Source organism: Muscardinus avellanarius, assembly GCF_963383645.1.
Source record: "Muscardinus avellanarius genome assembly, chromosome: 22".
Taxonomy (NCBI): Eukaryota; Metazoa; Chordata; class Mammalia; order Rodentia; family Gliridae; genus Muscardinus; species Muscardinus avellanarius.
In genome coordinates, this window is record NC_137808.1 from 517,081 (window position 1) to 538,843 (window position 21,763).

The window sequence follows — 21,763 nt, forward strand, 5'->3', positions numbered from 1 at the left end:
CCCAGCATTCGGGAGGCTGAGAGAGGAGGATCATGGTTCGCGGACAGCCTCAGCTACTTAGTGAGGCCTTCTGCAACTCAGTGAGACCTGGTTTCAAAATAAAGAAAAATAGGGCAGGGGGTGTAGCTCAGAGGTCGAATGCCCCTGGGTTCCATCCCCAGACCCGCAAAAAATAAATAAATAAATTCTCTGAGTTACTGGGCCTAGTGGTACCGATCTGGCATCCCAGTTCTCAGGAGGCGGAGGAGGAGGATTCCAGATCTGAGGTCAGCCAGCAGCCAGCCTCAGCAATTTGGTGATCCTTGGCAACTTTGTGAGACCTTGTTTCAAAATAAAAAATAAAATAGGTGGTATATGCCTGTAACCCCAGTACCTGGGAGGTTGAGACAGGATTGCAGGTTTGAGGTCAGCCTCAATAAGTAGTGAGACTCTCATCAATCTGGCAAAAATGTTTCAAAATAAAAATAAAATAGGCTGGGCATAGTAGGACACTCTTGTAATCCCAGTACTTGGGAGGTTGAGACAGGAGGATTGCAGCTTTGCTGCCAGCCTCAGCTACTTAGTGAGGCTTTCTGCAATTTAGTGAGAACCCTTTTCAAAATAAATAATAAAATACAGGGCTGGAGTACAGTGAGGTAGAATGCCCCTGGGTTCAATCCCCAGTGCTACAAAAAAGTAAATATTTTAAAATAGGGGTAGGAATATAGTTTGGACAAACACCCCTGGATTCAATATCCAGTACTGCAAAATAAAATAAATTTTGAGCTGTTTAATTCCCTGACATGTGGTGAAGGAGAGGCAGGGGTTTACTGAGAACTGGACCTAGGCATGTTCTGCCACTGATACACACCCCAGCCCTTTGGAGCAGGGGCTAAGTCACCTCGTGTTTGCTTGGCCTGGAAGCCACAGTCGTCCTGGCCAGCCTCTCAAGTACCGAGATTCCAAGCATGAGCCACCACACCAGGTTGTGTTACTGAGTTGCTGAGTACTGACTTGTGTGTTACTAGACACTGAACTCAGGGGCATTCTATCTCCAAGCTACGCTCCCAACCCTATTTTATTTTTATTTTGAAACAGCATCACACCAGGCTTCTTCTTCTTTTTTTTTTTTTTTTTGGCAGTGTCAGTACTGAGGATTGAACCCAGGGGCATTCAACCTCTGAGCTAGACCCCCAGCCCTATTTTTTATTCTTTAATTTGAAACAGGGCCTCACTAAATCCAGAGGACCTAAGCTGTGGAGGACTGCACTAGGAAGCAGAGGCTGGTTCTGAACTGTGACTGTTAACATGCCACCATGCCCAGCCAGGCTTTATTCTTAGATTTCTGAAATCTATCTTTCCTGCCAGGCGTGGTGGCACACACGCCTGTAATCCCAGTACTTGGGAGGCTGAGACGAGAGGATCACAGGTTCAAGAACAGCAATTGAGACCCTCAGCACCCTAGCAAGATGCCGCTTCAAAACAAAAAATCAATAGAATTAGGGGTGTGGCTCCGAGGCAGAATGCCTGTGTTCAATCCCCATTACACCCCACCCACACATACCTGACAAGCAAAAAGAACTCTACAGATGAGCTCAATAAATTTTTTTTTTTTTGGTGGTACTGGGGTTCCTGGAAGCCCTTCTACCTCCGGGCTACACTCCCAGACCTATTTTGACTTTTTTACTTGGAAACAGGGTCTCCTAAGCCAGCGCAAGTGGCTGGCTTCGAACCTGCGCGATCCTCCTGTCTCCGCCTCCCAAGCGCGGGGATTACAAGTGTGCGCCACCACGCCAGGCGGGCTCAATAATGTTTTTTGGTGGTACGACGGGTGGAACCTAGGGGCTTTCTACCTCCAGGCTATACTCACAGACCTATTTTATACTTTATTTGGAAACAGGGTCTCACAAAGTTGCTGAGAGCCTCACTAAGTAGCTGAGGCTGGCTTCGAACCTGGGCGAGCCTCCTGTCTCTGCCTCCCAAGTGCTAGGATTACAAGCGTGCGCCACCACGCCCGGCTGGGCTCAATAATTTTTATTTTTATTTATTTTTTTGGTGGTACTGGGGTTCCTGGAAGCCCTTCTTCCTCCGGGCTACACTCCCAGACATATTTTATATTTTTGAAACAGGGTCTCTTACGCCAGCGCGGCTGGCTTCGAACCTGCGCGATCCTCCTGTCTCCGCCTCCCAAGCACGGGGATTACAAGCGTGCGCCACCACGTCAATAATTTTTAAAAAAGCACTTACCAGAGTTAGGATGTCAGGGGTTGCCATTATAAGGGGTGTGTGTGTATGTGTGTGCTTAGTAATGGGGACTAAACCCAGGGGGGTATTCTACCTTTAAGTTACAAACACAGCCCTATTTAATATATATTAAACATACACATCAAATATATATTTATATATATTTTATTATTATTATTTTGGTGGTACTGGGGTTCCTGGAAGCCCTTCTACCTCCGGGCTACACTCCCAGACCTATTTTATACTTTTTTTTTTTTTTTTTTGGAAACAGGGTCTCTTAAGCCAGCGTGGCTGCCTCCCAAGCGGGCGGATTACAAATGTGCGCCACCACGCCCGGCTGAGACCTTGTTTTGAAATAAAAAGGGTTGAGGACGTAGTTCATCCCCACTGGAGAAGCCCACATTCTTCTCTACTCCACGTCTTTCTCTTGACTGTAGAATGTGCGTCCGCTTTCCTAAGTGAAACTGTCTCTGGTAAACAAAACCAGAAGCCGGGCGTGGGGACTCACACTTGCAATCCCAGTACTTGGGAGGGTGGTTCTGGAGGACTGCGCATATTCAAAGCCAGCCTCAGCTACTTAGTGAGACTGTTTCCAAATAAAATATAAAAAGTGAGTGGAGCCCAGAGGTAGAAGGTCCCTGGCTTCCACCCCCAGCACCGCAAAAAAAAAAAAAAAAAGACATTTAGCTTGTATCATTAGTAAACTAACGGTCTTTCCTGGACTGCGGATATATGCTGTGGATGGTGACATTTCAACAGACTGTAGCCATCTGTCTGATTCAAGGCCGTAGCTTTTATTGCAGTACAACAGGCCTACACAGTAAGTACTTGGCAAATGTCTGCTGAGCGACCCGGTGATTCCCAGAATGGATTAGTCAGCTGAAGTCCAAAAGCTAGGCTCTGAATCAAACAGCTGCATCTGAAAACTTGACGTCAGAATCATCGTCCTACACCTCACATCCCTGCGGGACAGGCAAACCTCTAGCTCCTCCCACCACCATCACAACAGTCAGATACAGCTGAGGAGTTTATTAGGGAACAGGAGAGGCAGAGGCACCCCAAGTGACAGGAGGAAAGCTCCAAGATGTCCCTCCAGGCCAAGTGGGGCCTGGCCTTGATCTCCCCAAAACAAGAAGAAATTGGCAGGTTAGCAACAACATTCTCTGGCAGCCGCGTGGCCAGGACGCGAGTGTCTCGGCCAGGACCACCCCGCCTGCACCGGAGGTGGGAGAGGAGACAGACTGTTTAGAGATCAGTGCAGAGGCGATGGGAACTGTAAGGAAAGTGTGCGAGACGCAGAGAGAGAGGCGGGGCCTTACCAAGGAGCCCCAGGCTTTTGGCTGTGAGCACTTCAAATCCATGGACAGGCAGTTCCATAAGATACTACTGAACAGGTAAATGCCGCATGTCCTTTCCAAGAGCCCCCGGACTTCTCCCCCCGTGCCACGCCACTCTCCCACATGTACATGGCAGAACCCAAAGGCCACGATTTTTAAAAAGAAAAAGCCCTGTTGTTCTTTAAGGAGACACAAATGAGCTGAAGGCTGCTGGGGTCTTTCCCACGTGGCCCGCGTTCTGTCAAGCAACGTCCCAGCAGCAGCGTGGCAGGGTCCTAGGTGAGGGTCTCACCCTTTGTCACCTGTAAAAGGAAAACTGACGTTCAGGTAGATTCAAAGGGACTGAAGGAGTCTCAAAACAAACTTCGATTACAGGCTGTGAGAAATGGTTCAAAAGATAGCCTTAGAGGCACAGATAACAAAATCCAGGTAAGGCACTTAAACTCCCTAAGCCTGTTTCTGCTTTCAGGTTTATTTATTTTTGATTTATTTTTTGTGGTACTGGGGGTGGAACCCAGGGGCTTTCTACCTCTGGGCTACACTCACTTTTTCTATTTTATTTGGAAACAGTCTCACTAAGTAGCCGAGGCTGGCTTCAAACCTGTGTTTGAAGTCACAGCCTCCTGTCTCAGCCTCCCAAGCGCGGGGATTACAAGTGTGCGCCACCACGCCCAGCTATTTTTTAATTGTGTGTGTGTACATGCTAGTTACTGAGGATTGAAATCAGGGGCATTCTACCTCCAAGCTCCACCTCCATCTCTATTTTATTTATTTATTTATTTGTTTGTTTATTTATTTTGTAATACTGAGGATGAAACTCAGGGCATTCTACCTCTGAGCTACACCCCCAGCCCTATATATTATTATTATTATTTTTTTTTTGGTGGTACTGGGGTTCCTGGAAGCCCTTCTACCTCCGGGCTACACTCCCAGACCTATTTTTACATTTTCATTTTTGGAAACAGGGTCTCCTAAGCCAGCGCGCGGGGCTGGCTTCGAACCTGCGCGATCCTCCTGTCTCTGCCTCCCAAGCGCGGGGATTACAAGCGTGCGCCACCACGCCCGGCCCTATATATTATTTTTTGCATGTCTGGGGATGGAACCCAGGGGTATTCAACCTCTGTCCTATTTTATTTTTTTGTGGGTCTGGGGATGAAACCCAGGGGCATTCAACCTCTGAGCTACATCCCCCCCCCCCCCCTTTGGTGGTACTGGGGTTTCTGGAAACTTTTCTACCTCTGGGCTACACTCCCAGACCCATTTTTATACTTTTTTATTTAGAACCAGGGTCTCTTAAGCCAGTGCGGCTGGCTTTGAACCTGCGCGATCCTCCTGTCTCTGCCTCCCAAGCGCGGGGTTACAAGCGTGCGCCACCACGCCCAGCCCCTGCCCTATGTTTTATTATTTTGAGTCAGGGTCTCACTGATTTGCGGAGGGCCTCACTAAGTAGCTGAGGCTGTCCGCGAACCGTGATCCTCCGGTCTCAGCCTCCCGAATGCTGGGATGACAAGCGTGCGCCACCACGCCCGGCTTATTCTTTATTTTGAAACAGGGTCTCGCTGAATTGTGGAGGGCCTCTTGAAGTAGCTGAGGCTGTCCGCGAACCATGAGACTCCTGTCTCAGCCTCCTGAATGCTGGCATTATAAGCTTGGTCCTATTCTTTTTGAAACAGGGTCTCAATGAATTGCAAAAGGCCTCACTAAGTAGCTGAGGCTGTCTGCGAACTGTGATCCTCCTCTCTATTTTACTTTTTCGTTTGAAACAGGGCCTCACTGAGTTGCAGAGGCTGGCCTTGAATCTGCGATCCTCCTGCCTCAGCCTCCCAAGTCATGCGATTGCAGGCATCCAGGTCTGTCTTGGGAGTAAGAGGCGCATGCTCTCGGGGCTAGCCCTTGCCCACGATACTCACCCGTGCTTCAATGTACTCTATTCTCCGCTCGAGGGCTGTCAACTTCTCGTTTAGTGTCGCAAGTCTTGAACGACAAGACATATCTGGTAAAAGGAGACTGATGTTCAGGATTAATGTCATTCCAGACACACAGACAACCCCAGCCTACGCTGAAGAAGAGAATTTTACATTATGGGGAGTGGACCAGGTGAGATGTGGCCTCGATGCTGCTAAACCCCCTCGAGGGCGGGAGGCACTCAATCGTGGCCTGAAGCCCAATCCCTGGAACCCGTGGGCACGTGTCACGCACGACAAAAGGGACTGTGCAGATGTGGTAAGGACTCTGAGATGCTGAGGGTTAGCCAGACTTTCCAGATGAGTCTCTTCTAAACACGAGCCCCTAACCAAAGAGGAGAAAGGTAGAGGGAGGTGTCAGAGATGAGATGGGGGAGAGAGGAGAGTTCGTGTGTGAAAGGGATCCAGCTGCCATTACTGGCTCTGAAGGGCAAGGAGGCTGGGAGCCAGGGCAAGCAAAGGGACCTTTAGAAACTGGGACTGCCTCAGCTGGCAGCCAAAAAGAAAACAGGGATCTCACGCCTTCAACCACAGAAGCCAACGGTGCCACTGACCCAGTGGGCAAGGAAGAGGACCCTCACAGACCTTCCAGGAAAGAGTGTGGTCCCGCTGACACTTCGACCTTAGCCCAGGGCAGTGTCAGATTGCAGACCTATACAGTGGTAAAAATAGTATATTTATGTAATTTAAGCTGCTAACAATGGGGGAATTGGTTATGGTAGCAGAAAACTAACACACCAAGCAGAGTGTGGTGGGGCGCACTTGTAATCTCAGCATTCGGGAGGCTGAGACGGGAGGATCGCGGTTCGAGGACAGCCTCAGCTACTCAGTGAGGCCCGCTGCAACTCAGTGAGACCCTGTTTCAAAATAAAGAAGAAGCCGGGCGTGGTGGCGCACGCTTGTAATCCCCGCGCTTGGGAGGCGGAGACAGGAGGATCGCGCAGGTTCGAAGCCAGCTGTGCTGGCGTAAGAGACCCTGTTTCAAAAATATAAAATAGGTCTGGGAGTGTAGCCCGGAGGAAGGAGGGCTTCCAGGAACCCCAGTACCACCAAAAAATAAATAAATAAATAAATAAATAAATAAATAAGAAAAAATAGGGCTGGGGGTGGAGCTCGAAGGTAGAATGTCCCTGGGTTCCATCCCCAGTACCATGAAAAAAAAAAAATAATAATAATAACAACAACAAAAAAGGCTGGGGGTGGTGTAGCTTGAAGGCGGAATGCCTAAATTCAATCCCAGTACCACCAAAAAAAAAAGGTCCCAGAGTTTTTAGAAGTCATGTAATTAATTACTATTGCTCTATGAGGACTCCTAATGTTTCATCAGTATCGGCAAAGCCTTTTAGAATTAGAGAAAAACCTAGAGAACCTAGATTCCATCTGTGAAAAAGAGCCCTCTACTTTTTCCAACACTATTTTATCACCTCAGCCACAACGCAATCTACACTTCCCCCAAAATACCTCTTCCTCTGCAGACTCCTCTACGTAAGACTGTTTCATCAGTCTTTCCAACTGCTCTCTATTCCCAACATATGAGAAAGGCAGTTAAGCATGATAATTATTCCCTACAACCTCCTCCAGTGTTCAGTCATCTCTCCGTCACCTTCACTTTTTAAGGCTAAAACATCTGGCCGCTGAGACAGTCTCCCACACAGTGACTCAATCAACAGATTCAACACGGAGCTAACACAAGTTCCTTTTTAGCTCTTCCCTGGCTGTTTTGCAAAAGGGCTTCAGCACCCATTTTGACATCTTTCTTCGACTCTGGCCTTGCCTCCCCATTCATCTATTTCCTCCTGTCCACATCTTATTCCTCCTGCCTGTCTAAACTTCCATCATCAAGACCCAGCTCAAGCCGGGCGCGGTGGCGCAGGCCTGTAATCCCAGCATCCGGGAGGCTGAGACCGGAGGATGGCGGTTCATGGCCAGCCTCAGCTACTTAGTGCGGCCCTTTGCAACTCGGTGAGACCTTGTTCCAAAATAAAGAATAAATAGGGCTGGGGGTGTAGCTCGGAGGTAGGATGCCCCTGGGTTCCATCCCCAATAACGAAAAATTACATATATACATACATACGTACGTACGTACACACACACACACACGGAGAACAGGGGTAAAAATCCCTTTTATTTTTTTATTTTACTTTATTTTTTATTTATTTATTTTTTGCGGGTCTGGGGATGGAACCCAGGGGCATTCAACCTCCGAGCTACAACCCCTGCCCTCTTTATTTTGAAACCGGGTCTCACTGAGCTGCAGAGGGCCTCACTAAGTAGCCGAGGCTGTCCGCGAACCGCGATCCTCCGGTCTCAGCCTCCCGAATGCCGGGATGACCAGCGTGCGCCGCCGCGCCCGGCTTTAGAAATTCCTTTTACAGGCTTGACCGTCCAGAGGGCTATGGACAGTGCACAAAGAATTGAAGACTGTTACCAGGAGGCCAGGCCTAGGAAAGATTTTGGAAAAGCGGCCTCGCCTACGCTGGCTCCGAGGAGCCGGCTAGAAGCGAACAGAGCATTTACTACAGTCAGGATATCCGCCATAGAGAGGGCTTCCGAGGCCCCACGGCGAGAAGGACGCCGCCTGGAGGAGGAAGCCCCCCGCCGCCCCCCGCCGCCCCGCTGACCGAACGAGTTGAGAAAGTCCGCGATTTTCTTGATGCTGCTGGTGATGACTTCGATGTACTCCCTGTTCGCCCAGTCCTGGTGAATCTCCCGCTGCACCGGATCCTCCTGGCCCGCCATGGCTGCCGCCGAGGGAGGGATGCCACTGCGCACGCGCGCCGCGCCGCCGGCCGCCCGCGCGCATGCGCCGCCGGCCCACGCCCCGCCCCCGGAGCCCCGCGAGGCGCCGGGATTGTGGCGCGCCTGCGCAGTGCCACGCCCCCGCCTGCGTCCCCGCGGGCTCCCACGCCCCGGGGAACAGATGCGCCGGCTCGGGCGGCGGGGACGGACCGTGCGCGGCCCGCAGCGCCCGCACGCCCGCGCTGGTCGTGGGCTCGCCTCCGCCCCGCGTAGCTGCTCCGAGCTCGTTTGCACAGCGTCAGCAGTAAGGCGGACAGTGGGTTAAAACAATACATCCAAAGCCGGGCGTGGTGGCGCACGCTGGTCATCCCAGCATTTGGGAGGCTGAGACAGGAGGATCGAGGTTCGCGGACAGCCTCGGCTACTTAGTGAGGGCCTCCACAACTTAGACCCTATTTCAAAATAAAGAATAAAAAATAGGGCGGGGGTGTAGGTCAGAGGTCGAATGCCCCTGGGTTCCATCCCTAGACCCGCAAAAACAAAAACACTAAATTCAAGCCTCATAGAAATTGCCTGATTTTAAGCCCCCTTTGTGGTACTAGGGATTGAACCCAGGGGGCATTCTACGTCCAAGCTAAACCCCCAGCCCTATTAGTTTTATTTTGCAACAGGGTCTACTAGATCGATGAGAGTCCCATCGCTTGCTGAGGGTATTTTCGTACCTGCAATCCTGTCCCAATATCCCTACAAACATGCGCCACCATGACCAGCTATTCCTGTCGCCTAATTTTTATGCAGAGGCTTTTATATTTGAGCACAGTCCTTGAGGTGGGGGTATCTGTCCTCTGTGACCTGATCAAAGGCACACAGGTATGGCGCACACAGGTATGGCGAGATGGGTGGGGAGAAGGTATCACACGGGTGAGATTCGAACCAGTGCTCCTGAAGCCGGAGTCCCGGCTGAGGAGTGGGTGGCGGCTAGCTCTGCGGCCTCCAAAAGGTGCAGGGGCGCCTAGAGCCCACCCCCGCCCCCGCCCCCGGCCGAGTCACAAAGGCGGTTGCCAGGCGCCCGCTGGCGAAAAGATGCAGCCTCCACTCTGGAGTGTGCGGCTCGCGGAGCTGAGCAGGTGAGCCCCTGGCCCTGATGGCGGGCCCAGGCCTGGGCTCCCACGTGGCCTCCACCTCTGCACTGGCGGCCAGGCCCCTGAGCCCGGGGGGGATCCCTGGGCACAAGCCCCTTCCCCAAGTATCCCAGCCCCTTGGAATCTGTTGGCGGTTTCAGGAACTCCGCTGTGCTTCGGCGCTGCCTTCCCTTTTCTCGGGGGGAAAATGGAGGGGCTAGGTTCCTTGGAGAGGCAAGAGTGGTCTTAATGGTCAGCCTTCGGGGCCAGCCTTGCACAGGCTTTGGAGATTCAACCCCTCCTCTACAGATGACAGTGACTTCCTGTTATGGATGGCGCTGGACCATTTTTAAACCTTGTGGAAAGACCCCTGGTTAGAAGCGCTCTCATTCCGGGCCCAGTATTTGACAAGCCTTTTTGCCTTTGGTTCTATCTCATTTTAGGAGTCAAGAAAGGGATCCTGGTACTAAATTCTTTTGGCCCCATGTTCCAGAGGAACATAGGAACTCTCCACCACCCCAACTTGCCATATTGCTGTATCACACTAGTCTTGATCTTGTGCGCATGCTATTAAGGTCAAGATAATCTTACAGCAGATCCTGCATCCGGAAGTTTTCTTCTTTTTTATATTTTTAAATTTAATTTTATTGTTATTATTTTATTGGTGCATTCTAGTCATACATCTTAATGGGATAAAAGATGGTGAAGACATACATGCACACCTCACCCAATATTAGCCTTATCCAATCCCCATCCCTCCTTTCCATGCTTGGCTTGGCTTAGTGATTGACTTTGATATGCTTAAGTACACCATGTGCTTTAGAGTGTTCCTCCTCCTCCTCCTCCTCCTCCTCTCACCCCCTCCTCCTCCTCCTCCTCTTCTTTCTTCTTCTCCTTCTTCTTCTTCTGGGTCTGGGGATGGAACCCAGGGGCATTCGACCTCTGAGCTACATCCCCTGCCCTTCTTTTTATTCTTTATTTTGAGAGAGGGTCTCACTGAGTTGCGGAGGGCCTCACTAAGTAGCTGAGGCTGTCCGCAAAACGCGATCCTCCTGTCTCAGCCTCCCGAATGCTGGGATGACAAGTGTGTGCCACCACGCCCGGTTTTTTTTTTTTTTTTTTAATCAAACCCAGGACCATTCAACCTGAGTATGTTACACCCCAGCCCATTTTTATATTGAAACAGGGCCTCACTAAATTGCTGAAGCTAGCCTTAAAAGCAAGATCGCAGTCCCAGCCATCCCAGTACTGGGAACTGCAGGCGCCCAGCATGAGAAACCTTTCATAGGCTGTTTGGATCACTGCTCTCTGGGTGTCAGTTTTGAAGATAATTTGAACATTTGGTAATTGGCAGAGACTGCATAGAGCCTGAGAAATATACCAGATGGAGGAGATCAACAAATCTCATTTATTTATTTTTATAGTATTGGGGATTGAACCACCTAGGGGCATTCTACCTATCAGCCCCCAGTCCTACTTTTTTTTGTTTGATTTTATAGTACTGGAGATTAAACCCAGGGGCATTCTACCTCTGAGCTACACTTCCAACCCTATTTTTTATTCTTTATTTTGAAATAGGGTCTAAGTACCTGAGAGCCTCACTAAAATAGCTGAGTCTGGGCACAAACCTGTGATCCTCCTGGCTCAGCCTCCCAAGTAGTGGGATTACAAAGTACGTGCCACCACACCTGGCTCTACTTTTTTGTTGTTGTTTTCGGTACTGGGGATTGAATGAGCCTGGCCATTCTATCTCTGAGCTACACCCCAGCCTTGTTTTTTACTCTTTATTTAGAAACAGGGTCTCACAAAGCTGTGGAGGGCCTCATTAAGTAGCTGAGGCTGGCCACAAACCTGCAGTCCTCCTGTCCCAGCCTCCCAAGTACTGGGATTACAAGTGTGCTCCACCATGCCCGGCACTCTGCCTTTTTTTTTTTTTTTTTTTTTTGGTGGTACTGGGGTTCCTGGAAGCCCTTCTACCTCCAGGCTACACTCCAGACCTTTTTTTACATTTTTATTTGGAAAACAGGATCTCCTAAGCCAGCAAGCGCGGCTGGCTTCGAACCTGCGCGATCCTCCTGTCTCCGCCTCCCAAGCGCGGGGATTACAAGTGTGTGCCACCATGCCCGGCAGCACTCTGCTTTTTAATTATTTTGAAGCAAAGTCTCACTAAGTTGCAAAGGGGCTCACTATTAGTTACTGAGGCTGGTCACCAACCTGTGTTGTGACCATCTCAGTCTCCCAAGTACTGGGATTACAGGCATAGGCTACCACATCTGGCTACCAACAGCTCTTTTTTAATTTTTATTGCGGTACTAGGGATGGAACCTAGGGGCATTCTACCTCTGAGCTACATCTCCAGCCCTATTTAGTATATTGATTTTATAAAAGTTGAATCTTACTGTGAGTAGTATTTTGAAGTTTTTTTAAAAAATACTTTGCAAAACGCCAGGCGTGGTGGTACACCCTTGTAATCCCCGCGTTTGGGAGGCAGAGACAGGAGGATTGTGCAGGTTCGAAGCCAGCCGCGCTGTCTTAAGAGACCCTGTTTCCAAATAAGAAAAGTGTATATATATATACACTTTTTATATATATTATATATAGTATATTTTTTATATATATTATATATAGTATATAATAGGTCTGGGACTGTAGCCTGAAGGTAGAAGGGTTTCCAGGAACCCCAGTACCACCAAAAAAAAAAAAAAAAATACTTTGCAAAGTTTTGTGGTTTTTTTCCCCAGTGCTGAGGATGGAACCCAGGGGCATTCTACCCTTCAGCAACACCCCTAACCCTATTATTTATTCTTTTGAAACAGGGACTGAGTTGGAAAGGGTCTCACCAAATATCTGAGGCTCTCCATGAACCGTGATCCTCCTGTCTCTGCCTCCTAAATACTGGGAGTAAAAGCCTGTGCCACCCCGCCTAAAAGAGCTCCAACAGCTCTTTTTAAAAGATGAAGTTAGCCAGGTGTGGTGGCTCACACTTAGAATTCCAGTACTTGCGAGGCCAAGACAAGAGGATCACAGGTTCAAAGCCAGCCTTGGCAACTTAGCAAGGCCCTCCACAATTTAGTGAGACCGTTTTTCCAAATAAGAAATAAAATCAGGTTGGGGGCATAGCATGAAGGTAGAATGCCTCTGAGTTCAATCCCTGATATGAGAATAAGTAAATAAGTAGATAAATAAATATGAACTTGAAAGGCTAAGACAGGACGACTACAGATTAGAGGCCAGAGTTAGCAGATTAGTAAAACACTGGAAATAAAAAATAAAAAGAGGGCCAGGGATGGAGCTTGGAGGTAGCATGCCTCTGGGTTTACCTTTCAGTACCAAAAGAGAAAAGGATGGAACTTCACGGATCACACCCTAAGGTGGTGTTATCTCTCAATGGTGAGGATTACTGGATGGGATCCATGAAGCTGGAAGGGACACAGAAATATATGTGGCTAGAAAGGGCACTGCTGCGTCCCTTAACATGATAGGTAGGTGTTCAAAATGTTACCTTCTCCAGAAGTCAGTTCAAACCTTAGATACTGGCAATTTTGAGCCAGAATGATGTCAATTCTGCTTCAATAAATTTCAATAAATTTTGAGTTAGCAACATCCTCTCAGCCCCCCCCTCCAAAAAAGGTCTCCCATAGATAATACAGCGACAAACAAAACCCCACACCTACCTAGAAAAGCAAGACTTGGAATAATTTTTGGAGCTGCTTTCGGAACATTTCCCTTCTCAATCTGGTCTAACTCGTCCGAGGTGGTATGAATTGCCCAGGGCTCAGCCAAAGCTGCTCCCTCCTATCAGAAAACGCAGACGCCGAGAGGAGGCCGTCTCCGTAATGCCGAATAGTGAGAGCTGGAGCTGCTTACAAGGAGCGGCACTCATAATTCTCAAGCGGTAAGGCACAACAGAATTCCCTAGAGGATTTGGAGAAATGCGAATTTCTGGGCCCCTCCCCCAGAGTTTGAATCAAGAAGTCTAAGGTAGGCCCCAGGAATTAGCGTTTTCATTTATTTATTTATTTATTTATTTATTTATTATTTATTTATTTATTTATTTTTGTGGTGCTGGGGATGGAACCCAGGGACATTCTACTTCCATGCTACACTCCCAGACCTGTTTTATTCCTTTTTTTTTTTTTCATTTATTTTTGCGGTTCTGGGGATTGAACCCAGAGGCATTCTGCCTCTTGAGTTATACCCTCAGCTCTTTTTTTTTTACTTTTTATTTTTTATGTTTTTGCGGTACCCCGGATAGAACCCAGGGGTATTGTACTTCTGAGCTACACACCCTCCGGCTGTATTTTTTATTCTTTATTTTGAAAGAGGGTCTCAGTAAGTTGTAGAGGCCTAAGTAGCTGAGGCTGTCTGCGAATCGCGATTCTCCTGTCTCCCTCCAAATGCTGGGATTACGAGCATGTGCCACCACCATGCTCACCTACCCCAGCCCTATTTTTTATTCTTTTTTTTTTCTTTTGCAGTACTGGGGGTTAAACCCAGGAGCAGTCTACCTCTGAGCTACACCCCCAGCCCTATTTTTTATTTTTTATTTTGAAACAGGGTCTAAGTTGCAGAGGTTTCTGTAAGTAGCTGAGGCTGGCTGGGAACCTGTGGTCTTCCTGTCTCAGCCTCGCAAGTACTGGGATTACAAGCATATGCCACCACACCCGGTTTTATTCTTTTATTTCATTCATTCATTCATTCATTCATTTTGGTGTTACTGGGGATGGAACCCAGAGGCCGTCTGGGCTACACTCCCAGACCTATCTTATATTTTATTTGGAAACAGGGTCTCGCTAAATTGTTGAGCGCCTCACTAAGTAGCTGAGGCTGGCTTTGAACCTGCGAATCCTCCTGTCTCAGCCTCCCAAGCGCGGGGATTACAAGCGTGCGCCACCACGCCCGGCTTATTCTTTTATTTTGAAGCAGGGTCTCACTAAGTTGCAGAGTGCCTCACTAAATTGCTGGGAACCCGAGATCCTCCTATCTCAGCCTCTCAAGTACTGGGATTCCAAGCTTGTGCCACCACGGGATCATACTTTGAGAACCATTTATGTAAAGTACATGGTGTTAGAATCAAATGTTTGTAACACATGACCTCTCTGAGCTTCATCTAATCACTCAAATAATTAGTCTCATCATGAAGTCCCAGAAGCCTTTGCACTGCAAAGGCATAGATTCGGTCTTGAGCACAGGTCTCAACAATGGACTGAGAAATTCCATCTCAGACAAATAAATGCATTTCTTCATTTGTAGAATGAGTTAAAAGCTTCCTTCAAAAAAGTTGTGGAAAGGTTTAATAAAATTTTAGTACGCATAGCAGTTGCCACATTCCATACTATTACCTTCCCTAACTGCCCTATAGAGAATTACTAGTATCCTATCACCTACTGGAATCTGTTCATGGGAACCACAGAGTAAGTTTAAGTCAATAATGAGACAGGGATGTGATTTTGCACGGCCATGCCCTGACCCAAAGCATGCCAGGGAAATTCCATGTTTGATTCCTCTCCTTTAGGACTTCAATGGCAGGATACCAGCTCTGGTCACCATGGACCCCACTGGACGAGAGCTTCCAATGGCTGCGGCACACGACACCCACCCCTTCCTCCAAGCACCCCTTCAGGGTCTCCCCCTGCTTCGCACATACCCCTTCTGACCTTGAAGTGCAGCTGTGCTTTCAAGAGGTCACCCTAGTCCTAGACAGCCCTTTCCTGGAAACCGAAGTGAGCCCCAAGTTACCCTGCCACACATCAGAGCTGCGAACCACGAACGGCAAGAAAGGACTGGTCAGGAGGCCCCAGCCCGTCCGCCTCAGCGGAGTGGATTCTGTCTTTGGCAGGGTCGTCACAGCTCAGCCCCCCAAGTGGACTGGGACCTTCAGAGTTTCAGACAAGTCAGCCTTCTGCAAAATTATCAGCAGGGAGCATCAGTGGCCCACTGGACTTAAGGAGCCTCAGATTCAGATGACAGTGACGATGTGCAAACAGATGCTGCGCTCCATCCTCTTGCTGTACGCCACATACAAGAAGTGCACCTTCGCCTTGCAGCACTCCAAGTAAAGGTCCCAGGAGGTCCCCAGTTCTTCACGCCACGCTCTTTGGCTCACTCAGACCTGTCCACTTGAAACTGTGACACCGCCCCAGCCAGTGTGCTTTCCTGTCAGGCAGTGACAACGCAGGAGCCCTTCCTCTCCAAAAGGGGACCCCATGATACAGAGCAAGGGGAAACATATCCATGGTAAAGCTGAACCGCCATATAAAAGTCAAACTCGCACTGACATGTACATGTGATAAAGAACCATTAAACAAACCACATAAACTACTGAGCCTAGCGTGAACTCACTCAAATACCACAGACAATGGGTTGGGGAAAAGGGGACCTCCAGAAGGAAATGTACCAGTTTCTACAAGATGATGACGGGGTGGTGGTGCACACCTGTAATCCCAGCATTCGGGAGACAGTGACTGGAGGATCGTAGTTCACGGACAGCCTCAGGTACTTAGCGAAGCGCTTCGCAACTCAGTGAGACTCTGTTTCAAAAAATAAAGAATAAAAAATAGGCCAGAGGGTGTAGCTGGGAGGTACAATGCCCCTGGGTGTTCCATCTCTGGCAACACAAAAAGAAATATCTCCTAGTACTTGGGACATAGCAAGCTTCTCAGTAATCTAGTTTCAAAATAAAAAATGAAAAAAGGGCTGGGGGTGTAGCTAAAAGGTAGAATGCCTCTGGGATCAATCTCCAATACCACAAGCAGTAAGAATATTTACAGCTTGGCAAGAGAGCAAGAGTGAACTAGTAAAATCACTGAAAATCAGCTTTGTGGCAGAAGGCAGAACCCCCCCCCGCCCATTTTAACTGACATGTACTCAATCTGTTTTTGGTAAACAAACATTATTTATTTATTTATTTTTGCTACTGGGGATTGTCAGAGACATTCTACTACTAAACAATGCTCCAGTCTTTTTAAAATTTTTTAAAATTACGCTGGGCGCAGTGGTGCACGCTTGTAATCCTGACATTTGAGGGGCTGAGACTAGAGGATCGCGGTTCGCGGCCAGCCTCAGCTACTTAGTGAGGCCCTCCACAACTTAGTGAGACCCTGTTTCAAAATATAGAATAAAAAATAGGGCAGGGCGTGTAGCTCGGAGGTTGAATGCCCTTGGATTCCATCCCCAGACCCGCAAATTTAAATAAATAAATTTTGAAAGAGGGACCTCCTTAAGTGCCAGGGGGTCTAAGTTTCTGAGGCTGACCTTGAACCTGTGATCTTCCTGTCTCAGCCTCCCAAGTCCTGTAGCATTCTTGAACTAGATTATCACCATAACTCAGAATAATGTGGAAATAAACATTAAATATATAGAGGTCAGTGTAAGTTTGATGATGCCTTTTCTTCTTCTGTCTTATGCTAAAAATAATAACCAAAAAATTAAAAAGACAACCAAAATACTCCTTTTAAATTTTCTTTTAGTACTGACAAACAGTTCATCCCTTCGGGAAAATCATCAAAGTCTCATCATTAATGAAAATGGTCCCTAAAACAGAGGACATGACCTTGAGCAACAGAACTGTATTGATTGGCACCAGTACCCATTATTTCTCTTACAAATCTCAATTCAATTCCGACTAATCTTTGAATAGCAAGAAAATCTAAGAAAGAGGAACGAGGTAGCTGAAGCAAAATAGAAAGTAATTTATTAATTAAATTATACATGTCTAAATTTTAGAATAAATCAGTTTCAAAACTAGTTCACAAAGCCTAGAATCGTGCCTAAGAGTGTGAACCCAAAGCACAGCGTCACCATGTTTCAACAAACCAGTAAATAATGCTACCCTGGGATCCTGAGCCAGGGACTTTGACTACGCCAGACAACCACGAAATGCACAAGCCAAGTAAATAAAACTCACTCCTGAAGGACAAAACAGGACAGTTCCAACTAGAAAGCCGAAGGCAGGCTGCACCCGACCACGAGGCGCAGAGGCGCGGGGCGCAGGCTCCCGCGGGGGCTAGTCAGAGCTGGCCTCGCTCTCGTCGCTGTCCGACTCCTGTTCGCCATTGCTTGCTGCATCGTCACCGTCCTAAGGGCCAAAGGGCAAAGAAGTATTTCAGGCCGCTTATCTGGGTGGCCCCGTGCTTGGAAATACAGCTCCCAGGGCAGTAGACTCTACTATACATTGGTTTCATCGTAAAAACCAATGACAGACTTCAAGCCGTTCATTTGCACAGTGAACCAGAGGCAGCAGCCTTTTCTTTTTAGTACTGGGGACTAACCGATCCCCCCCCCGCCCAGATGTTAGGCAAGCGTCCTACCACTGAGCTCCACTCCATCCTCCATCCACCCCTTTTCTCTGATACCGGGGATCTGACCTGGGGTGCTGCCCTACCCTAGAGCTATACCACCAGCCGTTCTTGTGAGACAGGTTTCACTAAGTTTCCTGAGCTAGCCCTGAAGCTGCGTTCCATGGGTCCACCACCATCGTTTGAGCTCTAAGCCAAGATCACAGATGGAGGTCATTCTGATACTGATTCATGCCATACTGCACTGAACAAATTTGCATGATTTTAAAATAAGCTGTGAGCTGGGCATGGTGGCACACACCTGTAATCTCAGTACTTGGAATGCCGAGACAGGAGGATCGCAGGTTCAAAGACAGCCTCAGCAAGTAGTGAGACTCGCATCAACCTGGCGAGACCCTGTTTCCAAATAAGTAAAACTGGGCTGGGGGCATAGCTCAAAGGAACAATCCCCAGCACCACCAAAAAAGGCCATGGTCCTCCAACTCTTCTGCATGAATGTGACATAGAAACAAAATCATAATTATCATTCAAAGCCGGGCGTGGTGGCGCACACTTGTCATCACAGCATTCGGGAGGCTGAGACCAGAGGATCGCGGTTCGCGGACAGCCTCAGCTACTTAGTGAGGCCCTCTGCAACTCAGTGAGACCCGGTTTCAAAATAAAGAATAAAAAATAGGGCAGGGGGTGTAGTTTGGAGGTCAAATACCCCTGGGTTCCATCCCCAGACCCGCAAAAAAAAAAAAAAAAATTATCATTCAATGTAGAATGAAATATTTATTAAAAGTACTAGCACTATCAAGGCATACTAGTACCCAGGGGGAGTCTGTCCAAGCCAAACCCCCAGACATTATTTTTTGTTTTGAATCAGGGTCTCACTTAATTGCTGAGACTAACCTTGAACCTGCATCCTGCTGTCTCAGCTTCCCAAGTACTGGGATCACAAGCATGTGACACCATGCCTGAATACCTGTGTGATTCTAAGATTGTATAATTCTATTTTTCTGGGCCCCAAAGCATTTATATTAAAGCAGGGAATGGAAATGGGTATAGAAATAATTACCTGTTTTGGTACTGGGATTGAACCCAGGGGTATTCTGAGTTACACCTCCAGCCCTTCTTTTATTTTTATTTTCAAACAAGCTCTTAGCCAGGCATAGTAGCACATGCCTGTAATCCTAGTACTTGGGAGGCTGAGACAGGAGGAATGTAGGTTCAAAGACAGTCTCAGCAAGTAGTGAGACTCTCACCAACCTATTGAGACCCTGTTCCAAAATAAAAATAAAGCTAGGGGTGCAGCTTGAAGGTAGAATTCCCCTGGATTTAATCCTCAGCACCCCAAACTGGCTGTTGCTAAATTGCTACGCTAAGGATGGCCTTGAACTTGCACTCCTGTCTCAGCCTCCCAAGTACTGAGTTACACACATGCACCACCACAGACAGCTACATAGAAGAATCTGATGATAAATACCTCTGGTGCTTTGCTCCCGGAGATCCTGGAGGATGTGCCAGCCTCGTTCCCGTCTGCTAAGCTCCCCTGGGAATCCTGGGACATAATCTCTTCACCCTACGTGTTGAAGGTCCAATACAATGGTGGGTTGTAATGGTCACATGTGGTTGAGTTAACAGGCAATACAAAGATGATATCCTAAGCCATTCAAAACTAGGTGCTTGTGATCCAGTATGTGGGAAAGGAATACTCATCCCCAGGCTGGTTCCTAATATATGTATTTGAGTATCAGGCCTGGTCATCTTAGAGACTTTCTCAGTTAATGCTGAATACAGATCTAAACTTTCCCAGTCCCTTACAGTAAGCAGGCACCGACATCCTAACCATGATGCCAGGCAGGTGACGTGTGCAGCGGAGGGGCTGAGGGGCGCCACCGTGGGCTGGAGCTGTGTAGACTCAACACCCAGCCCTCACTCACTGCTGAGGGCCGCCTGCGAGTCACTTCTCTGAGCTTCCATTCTCTCCGAGAAATAACAGTCTCCCCCCTCAGGGGGATGCCAAGAAGGAACTAATTCTCTGTAGTCAGTTCTTTTCAGACACACAGCCATTTATAAAGCTTAGATATCACAAGCAAGATGAAAAGTGCTGGAACTCTGTGTGGAAAAGCAGTAACTCCAAAGCAGTACCACAAGCCACACAAGACTTCAGCCAAGCTAACAACCCACGGGCCCTAGAAATGTTCAGTGATCAAAATTAGATTGAAGCCATGCAGGGTGGCGCGCGCTTGTTATCCCAGTATTTGGGAGGCTGAGACAGGAGGATTGCTCAAGTTCGAAGCCAGCCTCAGATACTTAGTGAGGCTCTCAGCAACTCAGTGAGACCCGGTTTCAAAATAAAGAATAAAAAATAGGGCTGGGGGTAGAGGTTGGAGGTCAAATGCCCCTGGGTTTCAGCCCCAGTACGGCAAAAACAGAAACAAAAACAACAACAACAAAAACAAACCAGCCAGAATGTAAAGCAGTCTTACTGGGAGAATAGAGCTTGCATCCCTTCTGATGCTCCCAGGAACAGGAGCAGGCGATCACCACTGGTGGTCCTAGGGCTTACCTGCAAGTCCCGGTTTTTGAGATTGCCCAGCCAAAAAGCCTCTCTGCAATTGTTGAGGACCAGCATGGCTTTGACTCTGCAAACCAGTAGCTCCAGTGTCTTCTTTAGGAAAGGCACGTGTTTGGTGAGTCTCATGTCCTGGTGAATCTGAATGCATATAAAGTAAATATATCCATCTCCTCAGGCGCTCCCATGCCTACGCAGAACCTCGGACCTCTCAGACCTCAGACCATGATCACCAGTGTAAACCCTGCAAGATGGCCCAGACGCGTGTTCCACTGACCCAGCTTGAGCTGATAGTAGAACTTCAGAGACAGGCAGTTACAAGACTTAGAGACCAGAAGAAATGTCACCAGCACCTCAAGGGGGAGTTCTTCTCCCTCTGCCCTCGTACTGGGGAATGAACCCAGGGGTGCTCTACCACTGAGCTCCACCCCCAGCCCTCTGTCTACTTTTGAGACCTGTCTCATTAAGTTGCCCAGGCCGGTCGTCCTGCCTCCGTCTCCCAAGTCGCTGGGATTACAAGTGTGTGCCACTGCACCCAGCTGGGCTCTTCTTTATAACCTCATAATGATCAGTCATACTGAATTCATCTCAAATAGCCTTGAGCCAATATTAAACAATAGGAAATAGCTCTGTTTAGCTGAGTCCTTAAAATTCCGTTGTTTAGCACATTCTAAACTTAGAACCAGGGGAGGAAGTCATAGAAGAATTACTTGGCTTGAAAAATCATGTGGTTTGCCAGTGACTACAGAATTCTAGGGTTTTGTGTTCCTTCAGATAAAAGGTGGCCATGGTTTCTCAACTGAAAGGCTTTCAAGTAGAAAAGTCCCTGAATGCTAAAATGTTCTCACAAAAGACAGAAAAACTTGACAACTCAGTCGTAGAGCGTGAATCTCACTACGGCTGCATTAGAAACAGCTGGCGTCCAGAGTCTTCACTCACCTACTGTCTTCTCACCCACAGTACCTGGCAGTGGTTTACACACAGCGGCATTCCATATTCCTCACCCAAGAAGCCTTTCTAGAGAAAACAGGGCTATGGGGTTTGAACCAAATTTTGGGTGCCGAACTTCCCTCTAGAATCTCAGTCAGTGACAAAGGATCCAAACTGAGCCCAATCCCAATCAGCAGTGAAGGATCCGATTCTGAGGAAAGGGCCCAGAGAGAAAGGCCCCGAAAGGGCGAAACAGGAAGTAGCGGGTGAACCTCGCGACAGCACCGGCCCATTAAACTAGCAGCGCTTCCCCCTCACCTTGGAATGCCCGCACAGGTGGTGAAGCAGCCTCGTGCTCAACTGGAAGGTTTCCAGTAAGCTCAGAACGTCTTCCTACAACCAACAAAACCCATCAATGCCACATCAAATGTTCTCATTTCATTTCACATGCAAGATATTCTTGCAACCAAGGGCTCCGAAAAGGATAAACTCTGCAAATCGCAGCCTAAGTCAATAATAATCTCAATTTGGCCCTCAAGACAGGTAGCACTGGCTGCTCTCGTTTCTCTTTTTATGCACTGGGGAGGGAACC

General features: G+C 48.2%; 4 protein-coding genes across 4 annotated transcripts in view; 1 reads left to right on the top strand and 3 right to left on the bottom strand.

Moving 5' to 3' along the window:
• The window catches only part of LOC308278394 (CCA tRNA nucleotidyltransferase 1, mitochondrial-like), a gene marked incomplete at both ends in the record, with an annotated part of 995,237 nt that overhangs the window by 153,012 nt on the left and 820,462 nt on the right, over positions 1 to 21,763 (bottom strand).
• BRK1 (BRICK1 subunit of SCAR/WAVE actin nucleating complex) lies at positions 3,836 to 8,263 on the bottom strand (the record flags this gene model as incomplete). The annotated part of the gene is made up of 3 exons (XM_080718212.1): positions 3,836 to 3,862; positions 5,471 to 5,553; positions 8,146 to 8,263. 3 exons carry the CDS (start codon positions 8,261 to 8,263, stop codon positions 3,836 to 3,838), a joined length of 228 nt encoding a protein of 75 aa, XP_080574338.1.
• On the top strand, positions 14,871 to 15,443 carry FANCD2OS (FANCD2 opposite strand; the record flags this gene model as incomplete). Its single annotated transcript, XM_080718027.1, has 1 exon — positions 14,871 to 15,443. The coding sequence occupies exon 1, from the start codon at positions 14,907 to 14,909 to the stop codon at positions 15,441 to 15,443; it is 537 nt and encodes a 178-aa protein (XP_080574153.1). The 5' UTR covers positions 14,871 to 14,906.
• FANCD2 (FA complementation group D2) overlaps positions 17,390 to 21,763 on the bottom strand; it is a gene marked incomplete at both ends in the record, with an annotated part of 60,708 nt that continues 56,334 nt past the window's right edge. Inside the window, 4 exons of the mRNA XM_080718135.1 lie at positions 17,390 to 17,461; positions 19,150 to 19,245; positions 20,236 to 20,382; positions 21,490 to 21,564. Of these exons, the coding sequence (XP_080574261.1) occupies positions 17,390 to 17,461; positions 19,150 to 19,245; positions 20,236 to 20,382; positions 21,490 to 21,564 (390 nt within the window). The remainder of the gene's footprint in view (positions 17,462 to 19,149; positions 19,246 to 20,235; positions 20,383 to 21,489; positions 21,565 to 21,763) is intronic.